Genomic DNA, 25,666 nt, shown 5'->3' with positions numbered 1-25,666 from the left:
TTTCTTCAGTACAAAAAAAGAAAAAATTGCTCGTATTAATGCCGTACAAAATATTATGGTTTATCAACTGCACGATAAATCCCAAAATTTAAAATTATTCCAAATAATATAGGGCCACGAAATTGTGTCCAGCCCTGGGCCCCAAGAATGATAAAATGGGCTTCGCTTTCCTTAATTCAAAAATATAAATCCACATTAAACATTAATAATATGATACCGCTAAACCCCTTAGGTTAAATGTTTGCAAAAACAAAGTTGTAGAATTAATAAAATAATATTTTAGCCGTATAATATTTCCCCAGATGGCGTTAGCGGGTTAATTAAATCAGCATCCAATAACGTCACTACATTTAAAAGTCTAACCCTCTGATTAATTTCAAATAGTCTTTCAGCAAATAAAATATCCAGCTTTTCCTTGGAGAAGCCACCACCAAGGAGGAAAGCATCCGTGACATGCTTATTACGACTCTACGTGATATGCTAGTACAGTATTGTGTAATTTTATCCCTCTATGAACCTGTTCCTCCTGTTACCATGTTTGTTGATTGTTTTTCTCTCTTTGTTTTTTTGTGCTGAAGAAAGAAAAAAAGCATCATTTCCAGACATTCTGCGTTTTTTTTCTGTACTGCTTCTGTTCAGAATAAAAATGTTCATTTATTTCCGGGGTTAACGTAATTATTTACCGACATATTCCATTCTCCATATATGATAATAATAGTCATACATTGAGTATTTAAATTATTAACTTCTATCATTTGAAATCACCCAAAATTTTTGTTTTATTTGTCATTGATATACTCTACAAAACACTTTTATTTTTGTACAATTTATCAATGACTTTCTTCCACTGATCGGAAATTTCAGGAACAACAAAGCTTTAGTCTTTCTCTTTTTTTTTTTTTTTTTTTTTTTTTTTTAATTGTAAAGCGTGTTTTATTACCGTTATCAAAAATGTGGAGAGATGTCCAAATCATTCTTCAGGTAAAGACGTAGGGTGAAGTGCTCTTTTACAGAATGCTGTTCTAACATTTGTGGGTATCCCCAAAACTTTCTCACTTTGCTTAATTGATTTGATCCCCTTGAATAAACACAGTGGCGGCTGGTTTTAAAGTGCCATATCACTGCCTAAAAATAATAGTAAATACGTTTTTATATTTATTGGTGATTTCAGTTTGGTTTGTATTTGTAACCAATGTTATAAATGATTTAATGATATATAGTCAAATTCGTGATTAGAACGAAGTGATATGCCACTTTAAAACTGACTCTCATTGTGTCCATATAATAAATAACCCACACATGAACATAGCTATGCTTTGGAGCTATTCTTTACCAGTCAAAGGGTGGCTAAAGCTCAGCCACAGAAAAATTGTCTCGAGTTTCCAGTGTCGCGTGCTTTTCTTGGTGTTTTTTTCTCAAAGAAAGAGATAATCAATTTATTAAAACAAAACAAACAAAAATTTCGTTGTTATAATGCGATAATAACTTTGAAATTAAACGATTAGGCAGATACCTATCTAATTTGTGGAAAAGTAATGTTCTAACGAAAAATAAATAATTTTTTGTGTAAATAATAAATTAATGAAATCTTCATTACCAGTTAAAACCACCAGAGGTTGTTTTACATAAACTGACTCGATTCCATATTCAATTGAGGCGTGCCTTTTCTATGGATATTTCCACGAGTACTGTTCATCTCAGTTAGCAGTTCAAATTCCGCCTTTGCGGCTAGGTTTTAGTTTGTGCGGAGCCCAAGGCAGAATGCTCACAGTGGGGCCTTCATGATGAGTACTACTGTCCTTTGTCATACACAATTACCCCGCACTAATTGGTACTTGCAATAAAGCTGTTTCTCAACCGCCGGTTCGTGATGTATTACTTGCCGATCCTATCCGAAACCTTGTGAAAAGTTTAAGAAAAGTTCTACAACTTCGAAGTACAGTACTGTACTGTACTTTAAAGCACAACAAAGAAATATCCTACAGCCCCTTCATCCTTTTCCCATTTTTTGCCGTTTGACCGCAGCATTCGCAATCCCCCAACCCTTCCCTCCCTTGACGAATTTGAGAACGTGATATTCAGGTTGGTTTCCTTGCCTTCTCAACGCTTTTTCGGCGTAGGTATCCCACCCTTTCCTTGCCGTGTGACGTCAGCAGTCGCAGAGTGCCCTCGGCCCAAGTGTGAATTCTCTCTAGAAAACTGACCGCGTCACAAAAATTGTTTCCTGTCTGCATCTGTCTCTAGTGACCATTTTTTTTTTTTTTTTTTTTCCCTTTTCCCTTGGCATTTTCGGGACGGGAAAACCAGGCCGTACTTATGAACAGGTGCATAAGACGCTAGACTCGGGCCTCACCATAGAGGAGACCTCGCATGGCCTCTGCAATCTCAAATTTTTAAAGCGATCTTTGTATTGCAATGTTTGTGTTTAAACAGATCAATAAAAATATTTTTTTTTCTTTTCTGATTATATTTATATATCTATTTTTTTTTTTTTTTTTTGACTCTGGTATCCCCTCATGAGTTCAGTGCCTCGGGCCCCGAGAAGTGTTAAGTACGGTCCTGGGGACAACATGATACAGTTTTTTTTTACAAACATTTTATTTGTACATATCTAAAAATAAAATAAATTTTCTGTTTATACTCCGGGACGACCAAACGGTCAGAGTTCACAAGATAGACAGAATACAAGAAACAGCCGTATTCAGCAGTCACGGGCTTGAACCCCGGTCACTCAAGGCACGTGTACTTATGTACTGCGCGCCTGACCACTAGGCTATGGCGGCCTTTCTGTTTTATAAAAGACGGATTTTTACTCCACTTAACTAGATACACTAATTAAAAAGGGGTTTTTCCAGTGTGACATTTACTCTGGTTATTGTAACTTATTACTCTTCGCCATCAGTCATAAAATACATACTTCGCATAACCTCCGCCAGTCATGTCTTACTGGTTACAGAAGGAACATTCCACGGTTATGCATTGTGTTTTTTCTTATGAAATTAAATCTTTTTCACCTTTCATTTTACAATTAATTTTAATAATATTATATAATATTTTAATATATAACTAGGGAGCTTCGCCCCCTGCTCGCCAACCCTCGCGCACGCTTTCCTACGTAAACTGTAGAGGTATGACAGAGCAAGTCAAATCTTTTCTACATAAAAGACACCTGTCGAAATGCACTGATCGATATCTAATCAGAAATTACCAATGCAATTATTTACCTGTGCATTTGTAGTGATGTAATTTCCCCACCCACTTGTACCACTTAACCCGCATACCTATTCTCCCATTGGCTACCCCCCACGTAGCATTTAAGGTTGAATAAATATTACTATGTAATTATTTACCTGCATTTACATAGGTCACTTAGGAAAAGGCCTTTTGCTTCGGATTCCATAATGCATAAGGAATATTGTTGCATCCGAAAAAGCAGGACTAAAATATTTACAAATATACAAATTATATCGGTCCCTTCATCAGCTCACATTACAATGAAACATCAAATGATGCTGGGCGTAGTCATGTATTAGACACTGAAGCACGTTCACTAGGTTGGTAAATGTTATGGAGGCAGTTGTCTTTCAGTGGAGGAAAAAAATGTAATTATTTACCTGCTCATTTGTAGTGATGTAATTGCCCTCGCCCTCTTCTCCCATTGGTTTGAATAAATATCATTAAGAGGAAAACTTAATGTATATAGAGATAATAATATAATCTTGATAATAAAAGATTGTTTAAAATGAGAAAGAAAAACAATTGAAGTATTTTAGGAGTAATAAATAAATTCTCTTTATATTTCGGGACGACCACACGATCAGAGGAATTAACAAAATACAGAGAACGCGAGAAACAGCACCGTTGTGAGCAATCACGCATTTGTACCCCAGTCACTCAAAGCACGTGTAATTATACCTGACCACTCGGCTACGGCGGCCGTTTCTAAGGACCATGGCAGAATAATGAATTTATTATTATTATATTTTTTTATGAAACCCCAAACACGAGAGGTATTAGAACCTATAATACTTAATACTGCCCATGGGTTGAAAGTTGAGAAGATATTTGTTGACATTAGACTTCAAATTCTGTAGATTGTAATTTTCAGGAAATGAAGGAGATTTTTCCAGAAAATGGAAGTTGAATGAATAAATGAGGAAAAAGAAAAGTTGGTCCAGTGAGTTTGAATTTGTACCGTAAAATAATATTGACTGGTTGCGGCACGTGTTCAGACTGCTTTGGAAGAGAGAGCGGGAATTATAGAAGCCAATGCGGAAGGAAAGGGGAAAGATGAGTCATTAACATAACTTCCCTCTTTTGAATGGAATCTAGAAGCCTGAGAGAGAGGCTTAGTCCAATAGAGATATATGATCTTGCCTAGAAATCAGAGTGTCAGCGAAGATAAGCATAGGAGCAGAAGAATCCTTTTTGCGAGATATGAGATAGGGCTGAGTTTTAGAAGGATTGAAATCAACTTTAGAAGTTATCTTTGCTCCATTGGAGAATTTGGTCCTCGCGGCTGTGGCAGACATTCTCTCAGATATGCCAAGTTGTTGTTTGTTTGATTTATTGGTTCAAGGGCTACTAAGGCCATAATGCACCCATTACAATATTATTTGGTACAGGCTTGATAAACAGGTGGATTTAGATTATATGGTACGGTATTTGATTATTGTTCTCAGGATGGTAAAGAGATCATTTATATCTGGTTGGTCTCCAAGAATTTTCTGGAAAATAAGTTGGTTAGAGGAACGTAGATGTGAAGAGAAAGTTATTTGTCGTTCTCTCAAGTATAATGGGCAATCAAGGATAAGATGTTTTACTGTGAGTTGAGTTTGGGTATGCGCAATCTAGAAAGTACAACTTCTTCCTTCCTATTCCCTCTGAGGCTTGATGGCCACTACTTATGATAGTTTTTAATCTGAAACAATTTATTGGTTTTGTTCTCCTAACAAATGGACAGCTATTTTTTCCTTCCGGTACATTGCATGACATGTTTGTAATCGGTGTAAGGTATCTGAATGTCTGATGTTATGAGACTCGCATTCTTGGCGGAAAAAAAATCTGCTTTTTCATTGCCTGTGATTCCAGAATGTCCGGGTGTCCAACAGAAGATTATTTTTTGCTAGTTTATATGAAGCTGCGCTAAAGTTATTCGAATTTGTTGTAAATAGGGGTGACTTGGAGGAAGTTAACACTGAAGAGCAGATACAGCGCACGCTTAAGGAATCTCTATAGATTATGGTTTCAGGGTATAAAGACCGCTTTACATATTTTAAATACCAAGTTGTGCTTGCTACCTGGGATTCTAAAACGGTGATGGGATTGATATTCAGGTGACACACACAAGTCAGGAAGACCTAATTTCGGCAAAGTCCGGTCGGTCTGTGACAGCCAAATCATCTGTTTGCACCCTAACGATGGTGGGCTGTTAGTACTATGTCTCTCTCTCTCTCTCTCTCTCTCAGGGTAACGCGGGAATTTTTTTTTTTTTTTTTTTTCGGCTGGTGCGGCATAAGCCTCGGGCTTCCTTGTACTGTGTGACTAATAATAATAATAAAATTATTTGAACACACTCAACGAGAGATTTTCGGTGAGAATAACCATTCGAAATGGTTTCTCAAATATAATGGTTTCTCTAATTCTTCGTATAAATCGATGATGAAGAGACTGATTATCATATATATGCAGAATTTCTAACTCCATATGGGAATTGATGGTTATGCTTTACGATCAGCTGAAACTTTTCTTTCAATTACTGAATTGTGCTGTCTAAAAATGTTGTAAAAGTTGTAATGTTGTAAAAGTGGATCCTAAAATTTCCCTTCTCTGTCGTTTCAACTTCTTAGCGGTGTTTGTTATCAAACTTATTTTTTCGGCGACGAATTCTTGTTTGCTCAAATTCAGGTTCAATTTCCATTTCAATTGCCACTTGTTTTGTATTGCCTAGAAATCATTTAACTTTATCATCTGTTCTTTAATTTTTAAGGTGTTCTGTTGTCTCTCTTAAAGCAAGGAGACAGCTAGCATCTTCAAATTAACCTCTTAAAAAGGTACATTATTGCTCATGATATTTCTTTGGCTCAAAATGTCGTACCAAACAATTAGGCAGTAGATAATTTTGCTTTAATAGTTTTTTTTTTTTTTTCCTTTACGGTCAAAAATTCGGATATTAATCGACTATACTCCTGCAGTGCTTCTTTAACCGGTGCCACCATTAATTTTCCTGGAACAGAAGTTAAACTCACAGGCCTATAATTACTTGTGTCAGCCTTTGTGAATTGGGGTCACATTTGCACATCTCCATTCTATGGGTACCTCCCCTGAGCCCAAAGAAGCTCTCATAATTATTATTACAATTATTATTACTCTCATAATTATGGCTAAGGGTTTGCTTACTTCCTTTGCTGCCCCCTTTAATATAACTGGATAGATCCCATCCACCTGTTTTTTTATGTTTACCCTCAACAATTTCTCCTCCACTTTTCTCTCAGTTATTACAAAATCATCCAGCTCACTGCCAGAGTTCACTTCACCTCTGGCATTCCCCTTCCTGAATAACTCCTTATGTGTGAATGTAGATGCAGAATACTCGTTTAGTTTGTTAGCCACCTGAGCAGGATCCTCAACTGTTGAACCATCAATATCCAGTGGACCAATCTGATTCATCCCTTTCCTTCTAGAGTTTTCATAGGTAAAGAACTCTTTTCTGTTTTTCTTTGCCTCCTTTGCCAAGGATTTCTCATAATCTGCCTTTGCCTGCCGAATATCCTTTGTGACTTGGTTACAGACCAGCTTATATCTATCATAGGCTTCAATGTCACCCATTAATTTATGTGTATCCCATGCATTTTTCTTCTCTGCCATATGTCTCATTAGTTCATCTGACATCCATTTAGGCCTAAACCTTGAACAATATTTCTTAGTTGGTATGTAAAGCCTAGTAGTTTCCAAGATAAGTTCTTTGAATGATTCCCATTTTGAATTTGCTGTTGGTAACATCATCAGTTGGTCCCACTGTATAGAATTTAAATACTGTCTCAGACCATCAAAGTCGCCTTTACGAAAGCAAAAAACCTTCCCTTTACCCCTGATGGTAGTTACCTCTTTGAGTAAATCCCACATTTGTACACTGTGATTACTGCCACCTAGTGGTTCCTTTATCTGCAGATTCTTAATGCATGAAGAATCACTACTGATAATCAGATCAAGAGTATTACTCCCTGTAGTTGCCTCCCGAACATGTTGATATAGAAAACAATCATACAACAAATCCACAAAAGCCTTGCAAGTGTGTGAGTAACCAATCCACAAATTACAGTCAATATCTGGGAAATTAAAATCTCCCATTATAAGTCTCTCTGATTTACCCACTCTATTTACCTGTACAGTTTCTTATTATTCTCATCAGAGTCATTAGGCCTACAGCACACTCCTACTCTCAATTTTGATCTCCCAATTCTTATGTCACACCAAACTGACTTGACACTGCACTGTCCAGCAATGTCGACTGGCTTCACTTCCTTGGATTTTATGTATTTCTTAACTAATAGCATAACTCCTCCTCCCTTCCTATCCTGTCTATCGTTCCTGTTCACATTGTACTCCCCAAATTCCAGTTCTGCATTCCTTATATCTGTGTGACACCACGTCTCTGATATCCCAACAATATCTGCTTTGATGTTTCGAGCAATACCTCAAATTCATCAAATTTATTTACCAAACTCCTAGCATTGGTGTACACCCAAGTATACATGCACCTGTTCCTATTCTTAGCTACCCTAACACAACCCATATGTTTACTTGTACCGCAATGACTCCCAGCAGTCTCTGAAATATCCTGCATCTTGTTTTCCAGGCTTCTGCTCATTCCAATAGAAACAGTGCAAGAATCACTTTCACCTCTGCCAGTGGCTACTGTTAATCTATTAGTCCTTGTATCCCCATCAAGCTAGCAGTTTTCCGACCCACATGACACTGCCTCGATAACATCAGCAAATATTTTTGCGCCCTTTCTATTTAAGTGTATCCCATCCCTGTAGAAGCAGTCTCTCCTGTTAACAAGTACAGACCTGGCTGAAAAAAATTCTACCCCTTGAGCCTTGCACAGCCTTTCCAAGGCTGAATTGATCGACAAGGCTCTCATCATATACTCCCTCCTATCATGTCTGGGCAGAATTGGAGACACTTTCAAATTCAACCCTAATTCACGGCTTTTTTTCAACAGTGACCTGTACTTGTTAAGTAATTCCACCGGTCTCCTACTCTTAATATCATTTGTGCCAACGTGTACAACTATATCACCTTTTGTGCCCTTAAAAGATGATATCCGCTCGACAACATCATCAACCTTTGCCCCTGGCAAAGGTTGATGATGTTGCACCTATCCTTTTTACATACCATGTTCCCCGTATCCCTGACAATAGAGTCACCAACAAGTACTAGTTCCTGTGGGACCAGCGCATTCTGCCTTGGGGGTTGCCGCTGTGTCGTGTGATGACCAAATGCAAGCTCTGGCGTTGATGTGGGGAGCTGAGAGCTTGATGGGCCCCTCAATTTAGATCCTTCGAGGGCATACACTCTGTCCTTCAAGCTCTCATATAGGCCCATAACAACGCTGAGTTGTTGCATGATTTCCTTACAACGCGCACACACAAAGACATCCCCCTTGGCAATGTTATGTCCTGTATCTGATTGCTCCACAAACATCAAGCAAGCAGTGCATTTTAAAAGGCTGTGATTCAGAGTGCAACTACCCCCTTCTCACTTCTCCCCTGATCCGCAGCGCTCCCATTAGCTTGAGCCTTTTGCTTTGTTGCTCTGGTCTGAATCATGATTTCGATTTAATTTCAATAAAATTTCAATTTCACTACAAAATTTTAACCCTAAACTTGTATTCCAACACAGTTATAACGCTATATATATTTTTAAGTATCGAGTATTATCTACGAGTTCCGTTTATATAACTTCCGTATCAAGTTATGTTTTAATTAATTATGTTACGTTTGTAAAATCTAAGTCATTATGTGTATTTAGTTAAAAAGTACAATTTAATTGACAATGAAGATTAACAAGATTAATAGATTTTAATGATTAATTGGCAATATTATATTATATACTATACTATACTATACTAAGCTAACGCTGTCTAGTTCGGGATATAACGTTGTATGTATAACAATGGCGGCAAGTTACGAACGGTAAATCTACGGACACTTAAGTAATAATTAACTTCCAAATCTCGCTGTCTCAATTCAGAATAAACTAAGGATCCTGACTAGGTCTATAAGCTACTTATAAAAAATAATTTAATATAACAATTGGTCAATAAAGCGGCTAAATATGGCTAAAAAACTTCTCGTTCAGTGGAGCTGCAACTTGTAACACATGCATTTGATACCCTTACCGATACCCTTACCTACAAAATCTCTATCTAAGTTAAACTTTAAACTAATTATCGTAACTAGGAATATAAAGCTACTCTAGAAAATAAGTTAATATGCCAATTTAAGCTAATAAAACAGAAAAAACTTCTCTATTCCAGGAGCAGTAAAAACTTCGCCTGCACAAGGCTATGCTCGTTCTCACGATATCTTTAGTTATCTTTGCATCACAGAGTAGTAATATCTTACTGCTCTGTGCTTTGCATATTCATTTTTTTTATTTACCCCAGGGGCTCACATCTGGGTTTTTTTATTTATTTTATCGTATGATGTGGCAATACACAAAGGAACTAGTTTTTTCCTGCTTCCTTCGTGTATCGTGGCTGTGAGATCCAACCGGATAGTGCGGCACTATCGTGATGTCCAAGCCCGAGGCGGGATTCGAACCCGCGACCTTTGGGTTGCCAGGCAGGCACTTTACCCGCCTGGCTAGCCCGGTCGGCTCACATCTGGTGATTATTATTATTGTTATTTGGTTTTTTTTAGGAGCATTAGCAACTAAGGCCATATTGCTCCGGGATATGTGGTGGTCATTCCCTGACCTTTCCGCATCCTCTGTATTTGGTGGTGACGGGCTCGAAGCCCGGTCTAATCAAGAAGCGTATGCTACGCACTGCTGCTCCTTCCCACCTGGCTATGGAGGCGCCCACATCTGGTGAGTATGGGCTTGGCAGACCTGGGGTTCTGAGCTGGATATCATCATTCTTCTTTCTTGGTGATTCCCTTCTACTTCTGACTCTCTCTCAGGGTAACACGGGATTTTTTTTTTGGCTGGTGCAGCATAAGCCTCAGGCTTCCTTGCACCTTATGGATAATAATAATAAATTAGTATTATTGTTTAAATACTGGTTGCATGTAAGTATTTTATAAATTGCATCGCTGCTAGGACCGAAGCCTAATTTGCATGTATATGTTTTATGTTTGACGTCTTTTTCCGCAAACTAGTAAACATATTATTATTATTATTATTAGCCATATGGTGCAAGGAAGCCTGGGGCTTATGCTGCATCAGCCAAAAAAAAAATTTCCCTATTACCCTGAAAGAGAGAGAGAGAGAGCTCAGGACCCTGGGTGTGCCAAGCCCTCCAGAGGCAAACTGGCTCGGGAACGGCGATCGTCGCCAGCATCAATAGTGTTTGTGGCATGTTTCTGCTGCTGCTGCAAAAAAAAAAAAGTACAAAAATTTTGGGTGCCGCTCTTTGTCCACTAAGCAGTTCGACCCCCTCGTGCTTACAAAGTATTTATTGTTACTGTTGACCACGCAGTGTTAGGGCATTTTTTGTAGACCTTGTTTTTAACTGCTTAGTTGACTTGGGGAAGAAGTCGTTTGGCAAAAAGGCTGGCATACATTGGCTATTCTACGATGAGAATGTTTGCTGGCTTCAACTAGAGCTATTTATCATTCTGCGCGAACAACTTCGTCTTAAGCAACTTTCAGGACAGGGCTTCCTCTTTCGAATGTTATTTTCCCCTTTCCAAGTTAATAAAAAAATAAACAAATTCAGATTAATAAGTGTTTAGCAATTTTGTCATATTTCTCTAAGATTATTTATTCTAAAATTCCTTTTGAACCAATTTTAGGTTAGTCTTTACAATCTGATACCCCATCCGTTTGATCGTTGCGAGTAGCAGTGATTGGCATGCCTAACCCACTATGGTTAATCTTTGGTTTTAAAATCGGAAAACAAGATCCGATTTTAAAACAGCGGCAAGGTGGGGGATAAAACCCTAGCTTGGACTAACCATAGCGTGCTAGGAATGTCAATCAGTGCTGCTCGCAACGATCAATCAAAAGGGACACCAGACTGCAAAGACTAATCCAATTTTATTTTGGAATGTACATCGACTACCAGTGAACGCTTGCACATACACAGTGTAATCTTGCTTTCTGGAGAAACCACGCAACTTCAAACGGCATTTGTCGAGTTTATGCGTATATGTTATGCTGCGAGATTTTTTTTTTTTTTTAATTAATAAAACGTGAAAACAGTATTTATTAAATTAATAAATACTGTTTTCACGTTTTATTAATGCTTCAAGTGTTTTATTAGTTTTTGGTGTTGCTTGGGCAAGACGTAGACTTCTGTAGCTGCTGCAAGCTGATAAGTTTTCATTGAGATTTTAGTGTTTTTTTGATTAGTTAGCGTATTAATTTGTGTTTTACAAAAAAATTAAATAGACTTAGTGGCGTTCGTATTTTTTTAAATTTAGCTATTGATTTCGTAAGTTACAACTCGCTACTCCTACCGCTATCGTATTGATGTTTTTGTCGGGAATATTATTATTATTAATCATATGGTGCAAGGAAGCCTGAGGCTTATGCTGCACCAGCCAAAAAAGACCTGTTAGTCTAACTTCTGTTCTGGGTAAAATAATGGAGTCACTGATTAAGGAAGTGATGCAGGATCATCTAGACAAGACTGCAGTTATAGTTCAGACACAGCATGGGTTTCTTAAGGGGAAGTCTTGTCTGACAAATTTGATTGGATACTGTGATGTGGTCACAAAAGAATTGGATGCAAAGAATAATTTTGATATCATGTACTTGGATTTTAGGAAAGCTTTTGATACTACAGCACACGGATGACTACTGTTCAAATTGGAGCAGTATGGCATTAAGGGCAAGTTGCCACAATGGATAAAAGGATGGTTGAGTGGGAGAAGACAGAGAGTGGTTATCAGTAAACACTGCTCTTCATGGACTAATGTTATTAGTGGATTTCCCCAGGGTTTGGTGCTGGGTCTGTTTTTGTTTTGTGTATTTATCAATGATATTGATGAAGGTATATATCAGGCTTAATGTCTCAGTCTGGATAAGTTGGGAAAATGGTCTGAGAAGTGACAACTGAAGTTAACATTGCCAAATGTAAAGTAGTGCATATGGGTAGCAGTAACCCAAGATAAACGTACCAACTGTGTGATATTACACTCAGGGAAGTGGAGAGTGAAAAAGACCTGGGGTTAATTGTACAGTCACATATGAAGTTTGCTAAGTTGTGCAGATGAGCTGCCAGAGCAGATCATGGAGTCTTGTCAATGATATATGGGAATTTTGCTAGCAGAGACAAGGAGGTGATTCTCATGCCACACCTTGAATACTGTGTACATTTCTGTAGGCCTCATTTTAGGAAGGATGTAGACTTTCTAGAGTACAAAGAAAGGCAACAAGATTGGTGAGGGGAACAAAGGGGGTGCTCTTACTAAGATAGTCTTAAGTTCTGCAAATTGCAGCACCTGGAGACTAGGCACGTGTGAGGTGATTTGATTGAGGTGTATAAGGCCTTGAATGGGTTGAGCGAGCTCAATGCTGATTGGATTCTTCCTCTTGCTCAGATTAAGAACTTGGGGGGGAGGGCATAAATTCAAACTGAGGAAAGACAGTTGTAGAATAGATGTGTGGAAATTTGCCTTCAGCCAGCGGGTAGTTGATTGCTGGAACAGACTTCCATCTCTTGTTGTGGAAGTTGATAGCTTAAATAAATTTAAGGCTTAGCTGGATAATCATTTGGAGTGAGTAGATGAGTGAAATGGAAGGTTTTTTTTTTAGCTGATGCTGTATAAGCTTGGTTTCTTGCATTGTATGCATCTGCTAATGCTAATGTGACACTTGATGCAGTATGTTCAATATTTCTACTTTTCATCTTTATCCATGTATGGAGATGGACCTGTGTTGGCATTCATTGGTGGGTGGTAGTTATGGGAGTGAAACCAGATGGCACCAGTCTCTGCCTCAGCCGTCACTTCGACCTTGATCCAATGAAGTGACTTTCACAATTTTTTCCCCCCTCCTCCGTATTTTTTATTATTTTTTTTTCTGCCGTGGTGGGATTCGAGCCCAGGTCCATGATAGTGGTGGTCGGCATCATAACCGTGGGGCTAATCATTCCCTCTTCTTCTTATTGTTATCTTTCTTTCTCCTTATGGGTTTGTTTCCAGCCCACAGCAGGTAATGATATCAGGTGCGTGGGTGGTTATGTCCATCTATGGAACTTTCTGCCTGTCCTACAGGTGTTCAGGTTCACTGCTTTCTGGAATTTCTTGTAAGTGTTTTCTGGGGGCTTATTGATGCCAAGTTGTTTATGTAGGCTGTTTGGCATCATGCCAGTGGTTGACAGTGATTGGTCTTTAAATGTTCCCTATACCACATCTCTTTAACTTTCTGTATCTAGTTTGTTACTTCCCGGTTTTTTCCTCATAGGTTTATGGAGGTTGCCGGTGTTGGGCACCACTATGTCGATCATGTAGGTAGTCTTTTCCTTCTTGTCATTGAGGGTTATGTCTGGTTTGTTGTGTGGTATCATCTTGTCTGTTCTTGTGGTGCAGTCCAAGTACAGCTTGTGGTTAGGGGTTTGTAGTATGGCCTGAGGTTCATACTTGTGATCAACAGGGTATTTCTTCACTAGTTTCTGATATACTAGCAACATGGTCATGTCTGTGCATGTACTCCATCAGGGTAATCACTCTGTATCCTGTGGTGATGTGCTGGATTATTTCTGGGGCAAGGTTGCATCAACATGTGTTGCTTTTTTGCTCTGGGATCCTTGGCAATATACTTTTTGTAGTTTGTAGTGTTGATTAGATGGTCTTAGATTAGATTAGTGCTTAGATTAATGCTTTGGTCTCAGGGGAAGAGTGTCTCACTGGTGAGCCATTGGAAGCCCTCTTATCTATGGAGGTTGGGATACACTCCCAGACATGAGGTTGCTGGTGCCCAAAACCAGCAACATCCAAAAACCTATGAGGAACAGATAAGGAAATACACAGGCCAAAGACAGGAAGTCAAAGAAATGTGGCATATGGAACAAGTAATGACCATCTCAATTGCCGTGTCAGCCACCAGCATGGTACCAAAGAGCCTCCATAAGAACATAGCAGCAATAGGCCTCCCAGAGAACACTTACATGGAACTGCAGAGAGCCATGATCCTGAATACCTGTAGGATTATAAGAGAATTCCCTGACCATGATAATAATAGTAACCAGACATAGTAACCACACTATGCAGCAATACCTGTTGCGGGATGGGAAAAACCCATAAAGGAGAAAAAGTTTATATAAATAATAACAATATTAATAACAACAACATAATAATAATAACAACAACAATGACATCAAACAACTATAAATGCATATATACAATCTATTACATATCAAATTAATGATGTCACACTAACATACATATTATATATCAAATTAATTATGTCACAGAGTGGACTCAACGTTGAGCTTGGGTAGTTCATGAGAGGGACCAGGATAATGATGACGAAGGGTGACAATGTGGCCATAGAGAAACTAACAACAGCCTGCAAAGGAGGAGGAAAAGTTTTACAGATCTCATTGAATAACAGAAAAAAGGCAACTGAGAACCTGAAGGATTACTTCAGAAAAACTATAGCACTAATCTACCAGGCTATAAGGAAGATAGACAGCAGCACAGCCAGCTCATCTTCAACAAGGAGATACCCACCCAGATGGAAAAATAGACAGAAAGATGGGCAAAAGAGGAACTCTATGGTGGGAATTATGTGACCTTCATTAAGACTGTGTTGATCAGGTAGCCACCATTTCCTTTCTGATGAGGTGGTTATCTGGTCTGTTGTGCGACATCATCTTGTCCGTTATTATGGCATGATCCAGTATAGTTTGTGAGTAGGGGATGGCCTGAGGTTTGTACTTGTAATATGATATACTTTCTTTGATCGACTGGTATTTTTGCATTAGGTTCTGATGTATTATCCTGGCAACCTGGTTGTGCTGGTGAGTGTACTCCATCTGAATGATCACCCTGCATCCAACAGTGATGTGCTGGATTGTTTTTGGGGCCAGGTGGCATCGTCATCATATGTCTGTTATTTTGGGGTCCTTAGTGATGTATTTCCTGTAGTTTCTAGTGTTGATTAACTGCTCTTGGATGACGAGCATGAATCCTTTGGTCTTGGGGAAGAGCCTTCTGTTCATGAGCCAAGCATTGGAAGCCATCTTGTGTATGTAGTCTTGATGGGGTCATTGTAGTGTCTATCATGGAGTGTCTTTTTCAGCTTTGTTTCTTCTGTCTGACTCTGTATGGTCCCCTTGTTGAGATTGAGCAGTGTGTGCCATTTGTCTATCTTTCTTACGACTTGGTAGATTGACACTGTGTTTTTCTGGAAGTAATCCTGCAGATTTTAATTGCCTTCACTTATTCATTGAGGTCAGTCAAACCCCTCCCTACTTTTTCCTGGGCTGTAGTTAGTCTCTCAAAGGGCTGACTTCAGGTAGTGTTGGCGGCTCTTAGTCATCATTATCCTGGTCGAACTCATAATTGCCTCCAGTCCTGTGTTGGTCCAATCTGTAATAATGAAGGAGTACATTACTACTGGGACTACGTAGGTGTTTATGGCTCTGACCATGTTCTTGCCATTCAGCTTTATATTTAGCAGGCTCCTTGGTATACCGGTCAGGTGGACCTTGATCTCTTTGTGTTCTAACTTGAGTCACCATGAGTCTTGTAATTTTTAGGCCAAATTGTATCCTGATGTTAGCTGAACTCTTTGGTGATCTGGAGTAGCTGTTGGAGTTGATTCTCACTTGCGTCATATAGTTTGATGCCATCCATGTACATTAGGTGAGGGAGGGAGTGAGTGAGTACAAGTTCCTCCTCCCTTCTTTTAAGATATATCTGTACTTGCTGTTATTAAGCATGGTGGACAGTGGGTTGAGTACTAGACAGAACCATAGTGTGCTCAGGGCATCTCCTTGGAAGGTTCCTTTCCTGATCGCAATTGGTTTGGTCGTAATATTCTCAACCCTGATGGTAGTTCTTCATTTCACCATAGTTGTTTCTAGGAAGTGTGTCAATATTGGGTTGACTTTGTAGATCTTTGACATAACTGCTATATCAATGGTCAGTTGCTCCTTGCATCCTTTGCTCATCTGCTTACATCCCTCCTGCTGCTTGGCAATGAAGTTCTGGGTTTCCAAGTGGTCTGATATCATCTTAGTTATGCAGCTGGTCAGGATCTTGTACATTGTGGGGGAGACAGGTGATCGGTTTGTAGTGTCTCTGTCATTAGCCTTCAGATAGGTGATTTCTTGAATCAGAGACTGGGATTGTGTCGAGGTGCCTTATCATCTGGGTGAACTGCTCTGCTATGTGCTGGGAGTGCAGCTGAACTTCTTATACCAATAGTTGTGAATTTTGTCTATTCTTGGGGTTTGCCAGTTATTATTCTATTATTATTATGTTCATTATTATTATTATTAATTATCATATCATTATGCATTAAATCTATTTTTTTGTCTAGTTTATTACAGTTTTAACAACCGTTCAACTAAACATCATTTATATCTTCTTGTTTTCTATATAGATACAAATTCCAAGTGCAACTACTTTCTTGTTCCTGTTGTTTCTGCACTTTCTGCCTACATACGGTATACCATATGCTGCTCCTGTTCCTGGACTGAGAGCATATACTAGTAGCAGTTATTATTATACTGATTATACCTATCCAAAACGTCCACCGAAACATAACTATCTCCCTGGTCCACAGTATTGCCCCGAAACAGGAAGGACAGTCTGCAAGGAAGTTCATTATTATCCAGAGTAAGTAGAACTTTTAATCAGTGTTAATAAGCATAATTTATACCTAATATTGATAACAACCATTAATAATGTTCTCTACTGTGATTATCAGTCACAATCAAATCTGCTGATAATCATTATATTTATGCAGAAAACTGGAAGAAATCACTGCAAACCAGATAACATTTACTGTATTAACCCATTCACTAGTGATTTCTGAACATGGATGGATTCCCTGTAGTGAGTTTTCAATAGGTATGGGCTGTGTGGAGTGAGTTTATTTTATCTTACAAGTTTTGTAAAATCTTTGTCCATACATGCTTATGGACAAAGGTGCAGCTAAGTAGGTTCAATAACATAAGTAGGTGCCATGGTGGACTTTCTCCACCATTCAATTATGCTTAGAATAAAGGCATGAAATAATTTAAAGTTGTGCATTTTATGATATTTTTATTTTGACATTATAATGTATACAATACTGAAAAATGTAGTTAATTTTTTAAATTAAATTAAATAAAAAAGGATTATGGAAATGGATACAGAAATGAAAAAAATTATTAGCGCTGTTTAACAGGTAGCACATATTTATAAAAATCTATACATGTTGCATAAAAAAAATTAGTGTTACATTTAGTGATTTTAAATTTTTTGATATTTTAAAAATTTTAAAGTTAGTTTTACAATAGATTTTAATTTTGCACTTCATGAGTTAGGTATGCGAGATCCTTTTAGATCCACACAATTAATAAGCAATTCAAGAATAACATGCAGGAGAATGTTATTCTTGAATGTCTTATTGATGCTGACATCTAATGGCTGTAACTTCCCAGTTACAGCCATTAGAAAAAGTGTCCTAACATTAGCATTAGTAGAGGCATATGATGCAAGAAAGCAAGCTTATACAGCATCAGGCAAAAAAAAACAAAAAAACCCCTCCAATTTCAACCCTCCATTTGTTCCAAATGCCTGTCCAGCTCAGCCTTAAATTTATTTAGGCTATCAACTTCCACAACAAAGGATGGAAATATGTTCCACCAATCAACTACCCACTGGCTAAAGGCAAATTTCCACACATCTATTCTGCAACTGTCTTTCCTCAGTTTGAATCTGTGCCCTATCAGGTTGTTAATCTGAGCAAGTGGGATTCTTCCTCTTGCACAACCCATTGAAGGCCTTATACACCTCAATCAGATCAACTCGCAGGTGCCTACTATCTAGGTGCTGCAATTTGCAGAACTTAAGCCTTTCTTGGTAAGAGCACCCCTTTGTTCTCTTCACCAAACTTGTTGCCCTTCTTTGTACTCTTTCTAGCAACTCTACATTCTTCCTAAAATGAGGTCTCCAGACCTGTACATAGTACTCTAGGGATAATCACCTCCCTGTCCCTGCTAGCAAAATTCCTATATATCATTGACAAGGCTCCATGACTTGCCCTAGCTGCCCGTCTACACTGCTCAGCGAACTTCATATTTGACTGCACATTTATCCCCAGGTCTTTTTCACTTTCCACTTTCCTGAATGTAGTGCCACGCAGTTGGTACGTTTCTCTTTGGTTATTGCTACCTATATGCAGTACTTCGCATTTATCAATATTAAACTTCAGTTCCCACTTCTCAGCCCATTTGCCCAACTTATCTAGATCAAGTTGGAGTAGCATACTGTCTTTACTGTCATTAACAATCCTGCCAACCTTTGTGTCATCTGAAAACTTGGACATTAAACCTGATATACCTTCATCAATATCATTGATAAATATACAAAACAACAATGGGCCCAACACTGAACCCTGGGGAACTCCACAAATAACATTTCTCCACGAAGAGCAGTGTCCATTGATTACCACTCTCTGTCGTCTCCCACTCAACCATCCCTTTATCCATTGTAGCAACTTACCCTTAATGCCATACCTCTCCAATTTGTACAGCAGTCTTCCATGTGCAACAATATCAAAAGGGCGCCTACATGCCAGGTGGGCAGGAGCGGCAGTGCGTAGCATATGTTTCTTGATTAGACCGGGGTTCGAGCCCGTGACCACCAAATACGGAGGATGCGGAAAGGTCAGGGAGTGACCACCGCATATCTCTGGAGCAATATGGCCTTAGTTGCTAATGCTCCTAAAAACCAAATAACAAACAATAACAACAACAACAGTATCAAAAGCTTTCCTGAAATCCAAGTATATGATATCAAAATTATTTTTGGCATTCAGTTTCTTTGTGATCACATCATAGTATTGAATCAGATTTGTCAGACAAGACCTCCCTTTAACAAACCCATGCTGTGTCTTAATTATTACTGTAGTCTTGTCTAGATGATCCTGCAATTCTTCTTTAACCAGTGATTCCATTATTTTACCAAGAACACAAGTTAAACTCCCAGGTCTATAGTTACTTGTGTCACCTTTTGTGAACTCTCTTTGTGAATTGGTGATACATTTGTACACCTCCAGTCCATGGGGACCATCCCTGAGTCCAAGGAAGCTCTCATAATTTTGGCTAAGGATTTGCTTATTTCTTTCACTGCCTCCTATAACTGGATAGATCCCGTCCACACCAGGTGCCTTTTTTATGTTTAACTTCAATTTCCCCTCCACTTTCTCTCAGTTATTACAAAATCACTTAGCTCCCTGTTAAGAGTTTGATAAACTTCTGGCACTGCACTCATTGAATAACTGCTCATGTGTGAATGTAGATGCAAAATACTCATTCAGTTTATAAGCTACCTGAGCATGATTATCAATAGTCAACCCATCTGTTAAGTGGTCCAATTTGATTTATCCCTTTTCTTCTAGAGTTTACATAAGTAAAGCACTATTTGCTGTTTTTCTTTGCATCCTTTGCCAAGGATTTCTCATAATCTGCCTTTACCTGCCTAGCCTTTTTTGTTACTTTATTACAGACTAGTTTATATGTGCCACCTGATACTTTATATGCATCCCATACATTTATCTTCTCTGCCATGAGCCTCATTAGTTCATCTGACATCTATTTAGGCCTAAACCCCAAACAGTATTTTTTAGTTGGAACAAAAAGCCTAGTAGCCTCCAAAATTAACTCCCCAAAGGCTTCCCATTTAGAATTCATTGTAACGTCATCAGTTGATCCCACTGTACAGAATTTAAAACCTGTCTGAGACCCCTGTAGTCACCTTTATGAAAGCAAAAGCCCTTCCCTTTAGCCTTGATGGTAGTTACATCTTTAATTAATTCCCATATCAATACATAGTGATCACTGTCACCTAGTGGTTCCGGGCACCTCCGTAGCCAGGTGGGAAGGAGCAGCAGTGCGTAACACACGCTTCTTGATTAGACCGGGGTTCGAGCCCATCACCACCAAATACGGAGGATGCGGAAAGGTTAGGGAATGATCACTGCATATCCCGGAGCAATATGGCCTTAGTAGCTAATGCTCCTAAAAACCAAAATAACTAACTAACTAACTAACCCAGTGGTTCCTTTATCTGCAAATTCTTAATGCATGAATAATCACTGCCGCTGATCAGATAAAGAGAATTACTCCCTCTGCTTGCCTCTCGAACATGTTGTTGTAGAAAACAGTCATCCAATGAATCCACAAAAGTTTTGCTAGTGTGCGAATGACCAATCCACAAGTCACACGAAAATCACATCTTACGTCACACCAAACAGACTCAACATTGCATTGTCCACCAACATCATTTGGATGCACTTCCTTAGATTTTGTGTTTCTTAACTAACAGCATAACCCCTCCTCCCTTCCTGTCCTGTCTATCCTTCCTGTACACATTGTACTCCCTGAATTCCAATTATGCACTGCTTATGTCTGTGTGACACCACATCTCTGATATCCCAACAATATCTGCCTTTGATGCCTTGACTAGCACTTCAAGCTCATCAAATTTATTAACTATACTCCTAGCATTGTTGTACATGCAAGTATACATGCACCTGTTTCTACTCTTAGTTACCCCAACACAGCCATGTATTTATTTGTCCCACTATGACTCCCAGCAGCCCTGGAAATTTCCATTGCCTTGCTTTTGAAACTGCTGCTCATTCTAATAGAAGCAGTGCAAGAATCACTTTTGCATCTGCTTGCACCCACTGTTAACCTTTTAGTCTGTGTATCCCCCCCCAAGCTAGCAGTTTTCTGACCCATCTAACACTGCCTTGATAGCATCAGCAAATATTCTTGCACCCTTTCTATTTAAGTGTACCCCATCCCTGTACAAGCAGTCTCTCCTGTCAAGTCCACAAGTTCCAGTCAATATCTGGAAAGTTAAAATCCCCCATTATAAGACATTCTGATTTACCAGGCTGAAAAAAAAAAATTACACAGACCAGGCTGAAAAAAATTCTATCCCTTGAGCCTTGCACAATCTCTCCAGCGCCGAATTGACTGACAAGGCTCTCTTCATATACTCTCTCCTATCGTGTCTGGGCAGAATTGCAGACACTTTCACATTCACCCCTAACTTGCGACTTTTTTTCAACATTGACCTATACTTGTGAGTAAATCTGCAGATGTCTTATTTTTAATGTCATTAGTTCCAACATGTACAACAATATCACCTTTTGTGCCCTTAAAAGATGATATCTGCTCTACAATGTCATCAACCTTTGCCCTTGGCAGACATACCCTGGTCCTGTTCCACCTATTCTTCTTGCATAGTATATTCCCCATCTCCTCCCTGACATTCACCAACGATAATTAGTTCCTTTGGGACCAGCGCATTCTGCCTTGGAGATTGCCTCTGTGTTGTCTGATACATAGGAATGAGCTCTGCCGTTGTCCTGGGCAGCTCAGAGCTTGATGGGCCCGTCATATTATTTTATTCGAGGGCATTTACTCTACACCTCAAGCTCTCAAAGACGCCCATCAGAACGCTGAGTTGGCGCCTAATTTCTTGACACCGTAGACATCTAGCACACACAAAAGCATCCTCCTTGGCTAGATCATGTCCTGTTTTAGAAAGGTCGGCAGACATTTCACATTTTGCACATATTTTGAGACTGTGATGCATTGGAGAATCACCCCCTTTGTTTCTCCCCCGAGTCACAGCACTCTCTCTAGTTTGATCTTTGTTTCGCAGCTCTAGTCTGGGTCATGATTTCTGTTTAAATACAATTTAATTAACAATGAATTTTAATAATTTATAACATTTTTGATTAATTGATAATACTATAATAAGCTAACAGATTCCTAATTGAGTGCTTCGTATTATGCTATCAGTTCGAGGTATATGTACATTACACTATTTCTTATCAACTACAATATGGCGCTAGTTCAACAATATTGGCGCCAACACTGGGAGTTGTAACTTCCAAAAATCGCTAGTTAAATTCAAAATAAGAAGCTAACGAACGCTACTAAACCTATTTAATATCTCTGTTAAACACAACGGGGTGTTAACACAATATAGTGCTAACGTTACTGAAAAGTGTACTAATGTATAGTAGTCAACTATATGTGAACTTTCGGTTTTGCACATGTGCTGTATTGCCACTTTCAGCTTCTAAGATGCAGGGCAGTTTTGTAAGGTATTTATAAGGAAGGAAAAAAATGTGCATCTTACAAGCCAACAAATATAGTAGTTGGAAATCCACTTTATAATGAAAACAAATTTTATTTCTTAACAAATTGCTTTAGAAAAAATAAATAAATTGAAGAGCAGAATCTTCACTTTTACATACTCATTGCAGTTTTAATAAATAAATTTTTTTCCCTCATTTGTGAATAGTTTTATCTTTTATTGAAAATTGCTGAACTTATTGAAAACAAAACATAACTTTATCTGCTAAAATGATGGACCATAAAATCGAAGAACAGGTAAGCATGACAATGCAAGTCCCTGTGAAGTAGGAATAGTAATGCTAGATAACTTGCCAATGTGTTGAGCAGTATCACTTATATGGATTTTACAGGAAATCTTGTTCCCAATTTAATCATTTCAATCAGTATATACCCATATGTATTTGCATCCATTGCTAATTCCAAAAATAGTGCAAACAGCAAAATCTGTTTAGAAATTTTTTGTGAGTTTGAGGTTTGCCATTTTCCACTGTTTACATTGTTTTCTCTATTGCACCGATATGACATTGACAGTCCCATAATCTCCACTTCCACAAGGTTGGAGTAGTCAGCAGTCTGTCATTTTCTGAGTGAGTCAAAGCTTTAGCATTCATTGGCAGTTTTAAGTAATCTGAACTAAAGTCATCTTCACTAACTTTCTTTCAGCAAAGTGGCACAAACAAAAGATGGCAGAAAAAAAAGTCTCAGACCAACAGGAGTGGTTTGGACCATTGGAGCACTGCAAAATTTCTGAAGGCATCAAAACTCGTTAAATATATGTACCATTGAAAATCAGAATGGTGAAAGTCAAATTTACACCACAATACTTTCTCAAGTATTTACTGCTTTCAGTGTACCTCATCACAGAAAAATCAGGAAACATGATGAAATATCTTAGTAACTGTCATTGTTATGATAAAATTAAATATCCAGTAAGGCACCTGTGGCTTATGGAATCTAGTCAATTATATTAAAAGAAGCAACAAAAGAGGTAAGCAAATTGTTAGCCATAATTATCAGTGCATCTTTGGATTCAGAGGTTGCAGGAATCCTCCTACAAACTAGAGATGTGCTGTTTTTCCTATTTACAAAGGGAGATCAAAATTAGAGACCTGTATGCTTATAAAGAAGTAATGTAGGATCATCTTTACAGAATTGCAGTTATGTAGAAATCACAGCATGGATTTGTTAAGCAGGTGATCTTATTTGAGCTTGTATGCAAACTTGTATGCAAAAATACAAAATGAGAATTAAGATGAATGTACAATAATCAATAACAGCTGATAAGCTGTTATGAGGCAGTCACAAAGAAACTAGAGGGAAAAAAAAAAAATTGACATTATATACCCAGACTTCAACAAATATTTTTATACTGTCTCACATCAATGACTGTTCTGCAAATTGTAGCAGTTGGGGGGGGGGAGTTACTGCTGTGGATAGAGGGATGATTGAGTGGGAGAAGACAGACTGGTTATTAATGGCCACTGCCCTTCATGGACTAATGTTGAGTAGGATACTCTGAGTTTGGTACTGGATCCTTACTTTTTTATTATTTATTAATATTTATTTATTTGGAATAATGCATACACACAATAAAGTGCTTAAATACTAATTAACTTGTATGCAAAAATACAAAATGAGAATTAAGATGAATGTACAATAATCAATAATATGCAACTGTTTATAGCTATGGACAATATATAATTAAAAAAAAAAAAGTTACTTTAGCGCACCAAGAGTCAGTTTCCTGAATAAAGTTTTAGGAACAAAAATATTAATATTGTGATAATTAATTAGTTTCATACCATGAAATATTGGACTCATAGATGAATAATTCTTTTTAAGAAGAGGCAAGGAGAACATATATTGATGATAGGAATTTGCTTGAGAAATGTGCCAAGGAAAAATATTAGAAGAGCAGGGGAATCAATAAAATTGTGGATTAAATTATAAATGAAAGAGCAAGACTGAAGGTCACATCATAAATTAAGAGGAATTGAACAAAATCTTGCATAGAACATTGTAATCTCTGTGATGGAATTCATTATGTTTCTTGAAATAAAGGAAATGAATAAATTTGATTTGAACACATTCGAAACTGGCAAAATTAGTTTCTTGAAAACAGTTACAATAGCAGCCTCACTACTGAAAGCCAAGATGGTGTGTATATTGTGACCTAGAAACCAAATAGCTTTGGGAACAATGTTATTTATAAGAGCCAGTGGATGAAGGTCATGACATATAGTGACACCAAGATCTATGAAGTGATCAAACTCTCTTCCTGATAAACATGATAATTCAATAGTATTAAAGGTTTAAGCCAACATCTGGGAAAAAACTGACATAGCTTGCATCTTTTATTAAAAGACATTTTCACCGAGCCAATGTCAGTTTTTTCCCAGATGTCGGCTTAAACCTTTAATACTATTTAACTGCCATTTGACACTGAAAGTTTGGAGTGCTGTTGTGAGGTCGCTGAAATATATGATGAATGATAGAGGGCACTCTGCAAGAGGAAGAACATCAAGTGAAGGATAAAGCCCCTTTGAGAATGACCTTTCTGACCTGTCATTTAACAACTGAATTACAAGGGAATTACAGTCAAGTAAAGGTGGTAACACTCCATATGTCAGTAACTTAAAACGAAGCACTTTAGGATGAACAGAGTCAAAAGCTTTAATGATCCTTATTCAGATTCACATGCATGATGTGTGAAAATAAGGCTAAATTGGAGCTGGTTTTTGGAGCATTTTTGTATTACTCCAAAGATGGAGATGTGCTTATGTATCCCCAATTCACAAAGGGTTTCAAAGTCTGATATGGGTAATTACAGACCTGTTATTAGCTTCTGTCCCAGGGAAAATAATGGAGTCTCTGTTTAAAGAAGTAATTCAGAATCATCTAGACAGGAATGCACTTATCGCAGCATGGATTTTTTAAGGGGCAATCTTGTCTGACCAGTCTGATTGGATATTATAATACAGTGACAGAGGAACTGAGTGCAAAAAATAATTTTGATATCATATACAGGCATACCTCGAATAACGAATAGGATGCGTTCCACGAAATTACTTCGTTAAGCGAAACTTCGTTTTCAGAGGTAAAAATACTATG

The 25,666-nt window shown here is 38.1% G+C and overlaps 1 protein-coding gene across 1 annotated transcript in view; it reads left to right on the top strand.

The window, feature by feature from the left end:
• Positions 1–25,666, top strand: part of LOC150089717 (uncharacterized) — a 100,461-nt gene that overhangs the window by 41,124 nt on the left and 33,671 nt on the right. Inside the window, exon 2 of the mRNA XM_090368759.1 lies at positions 16,789–17,024. Coding sequence (XP_090224885.1) covers positions 16,789–17,024 — 236 coding nt within the window. The remainder of the gene's footprint in view (positions 1–16,788; positions 17,025–25,666) is intronic.

The sequence above is a fragment of the Mastigoproctus giganteus genome, chromosome 2 (genome assembly GCF_048544385.1).
Source record: "Mastigoproctus giganteus isolate SK-2022 chromosome 2, ASM4854438v1, whole genome shotgun sequence".
Lineage (NCBI taxonomy): Eukaryota > Metazoa > Arthropoda > Arachnida > Uropygi > Thelyphonidae > Mastigoproctus > Mastigoproctus giganteus.
The sequence above is the reverse complement of the archived record's forward strand: the minus strand, read 5'-3'. Positions and strand labels throughout refer to the sequence as shown.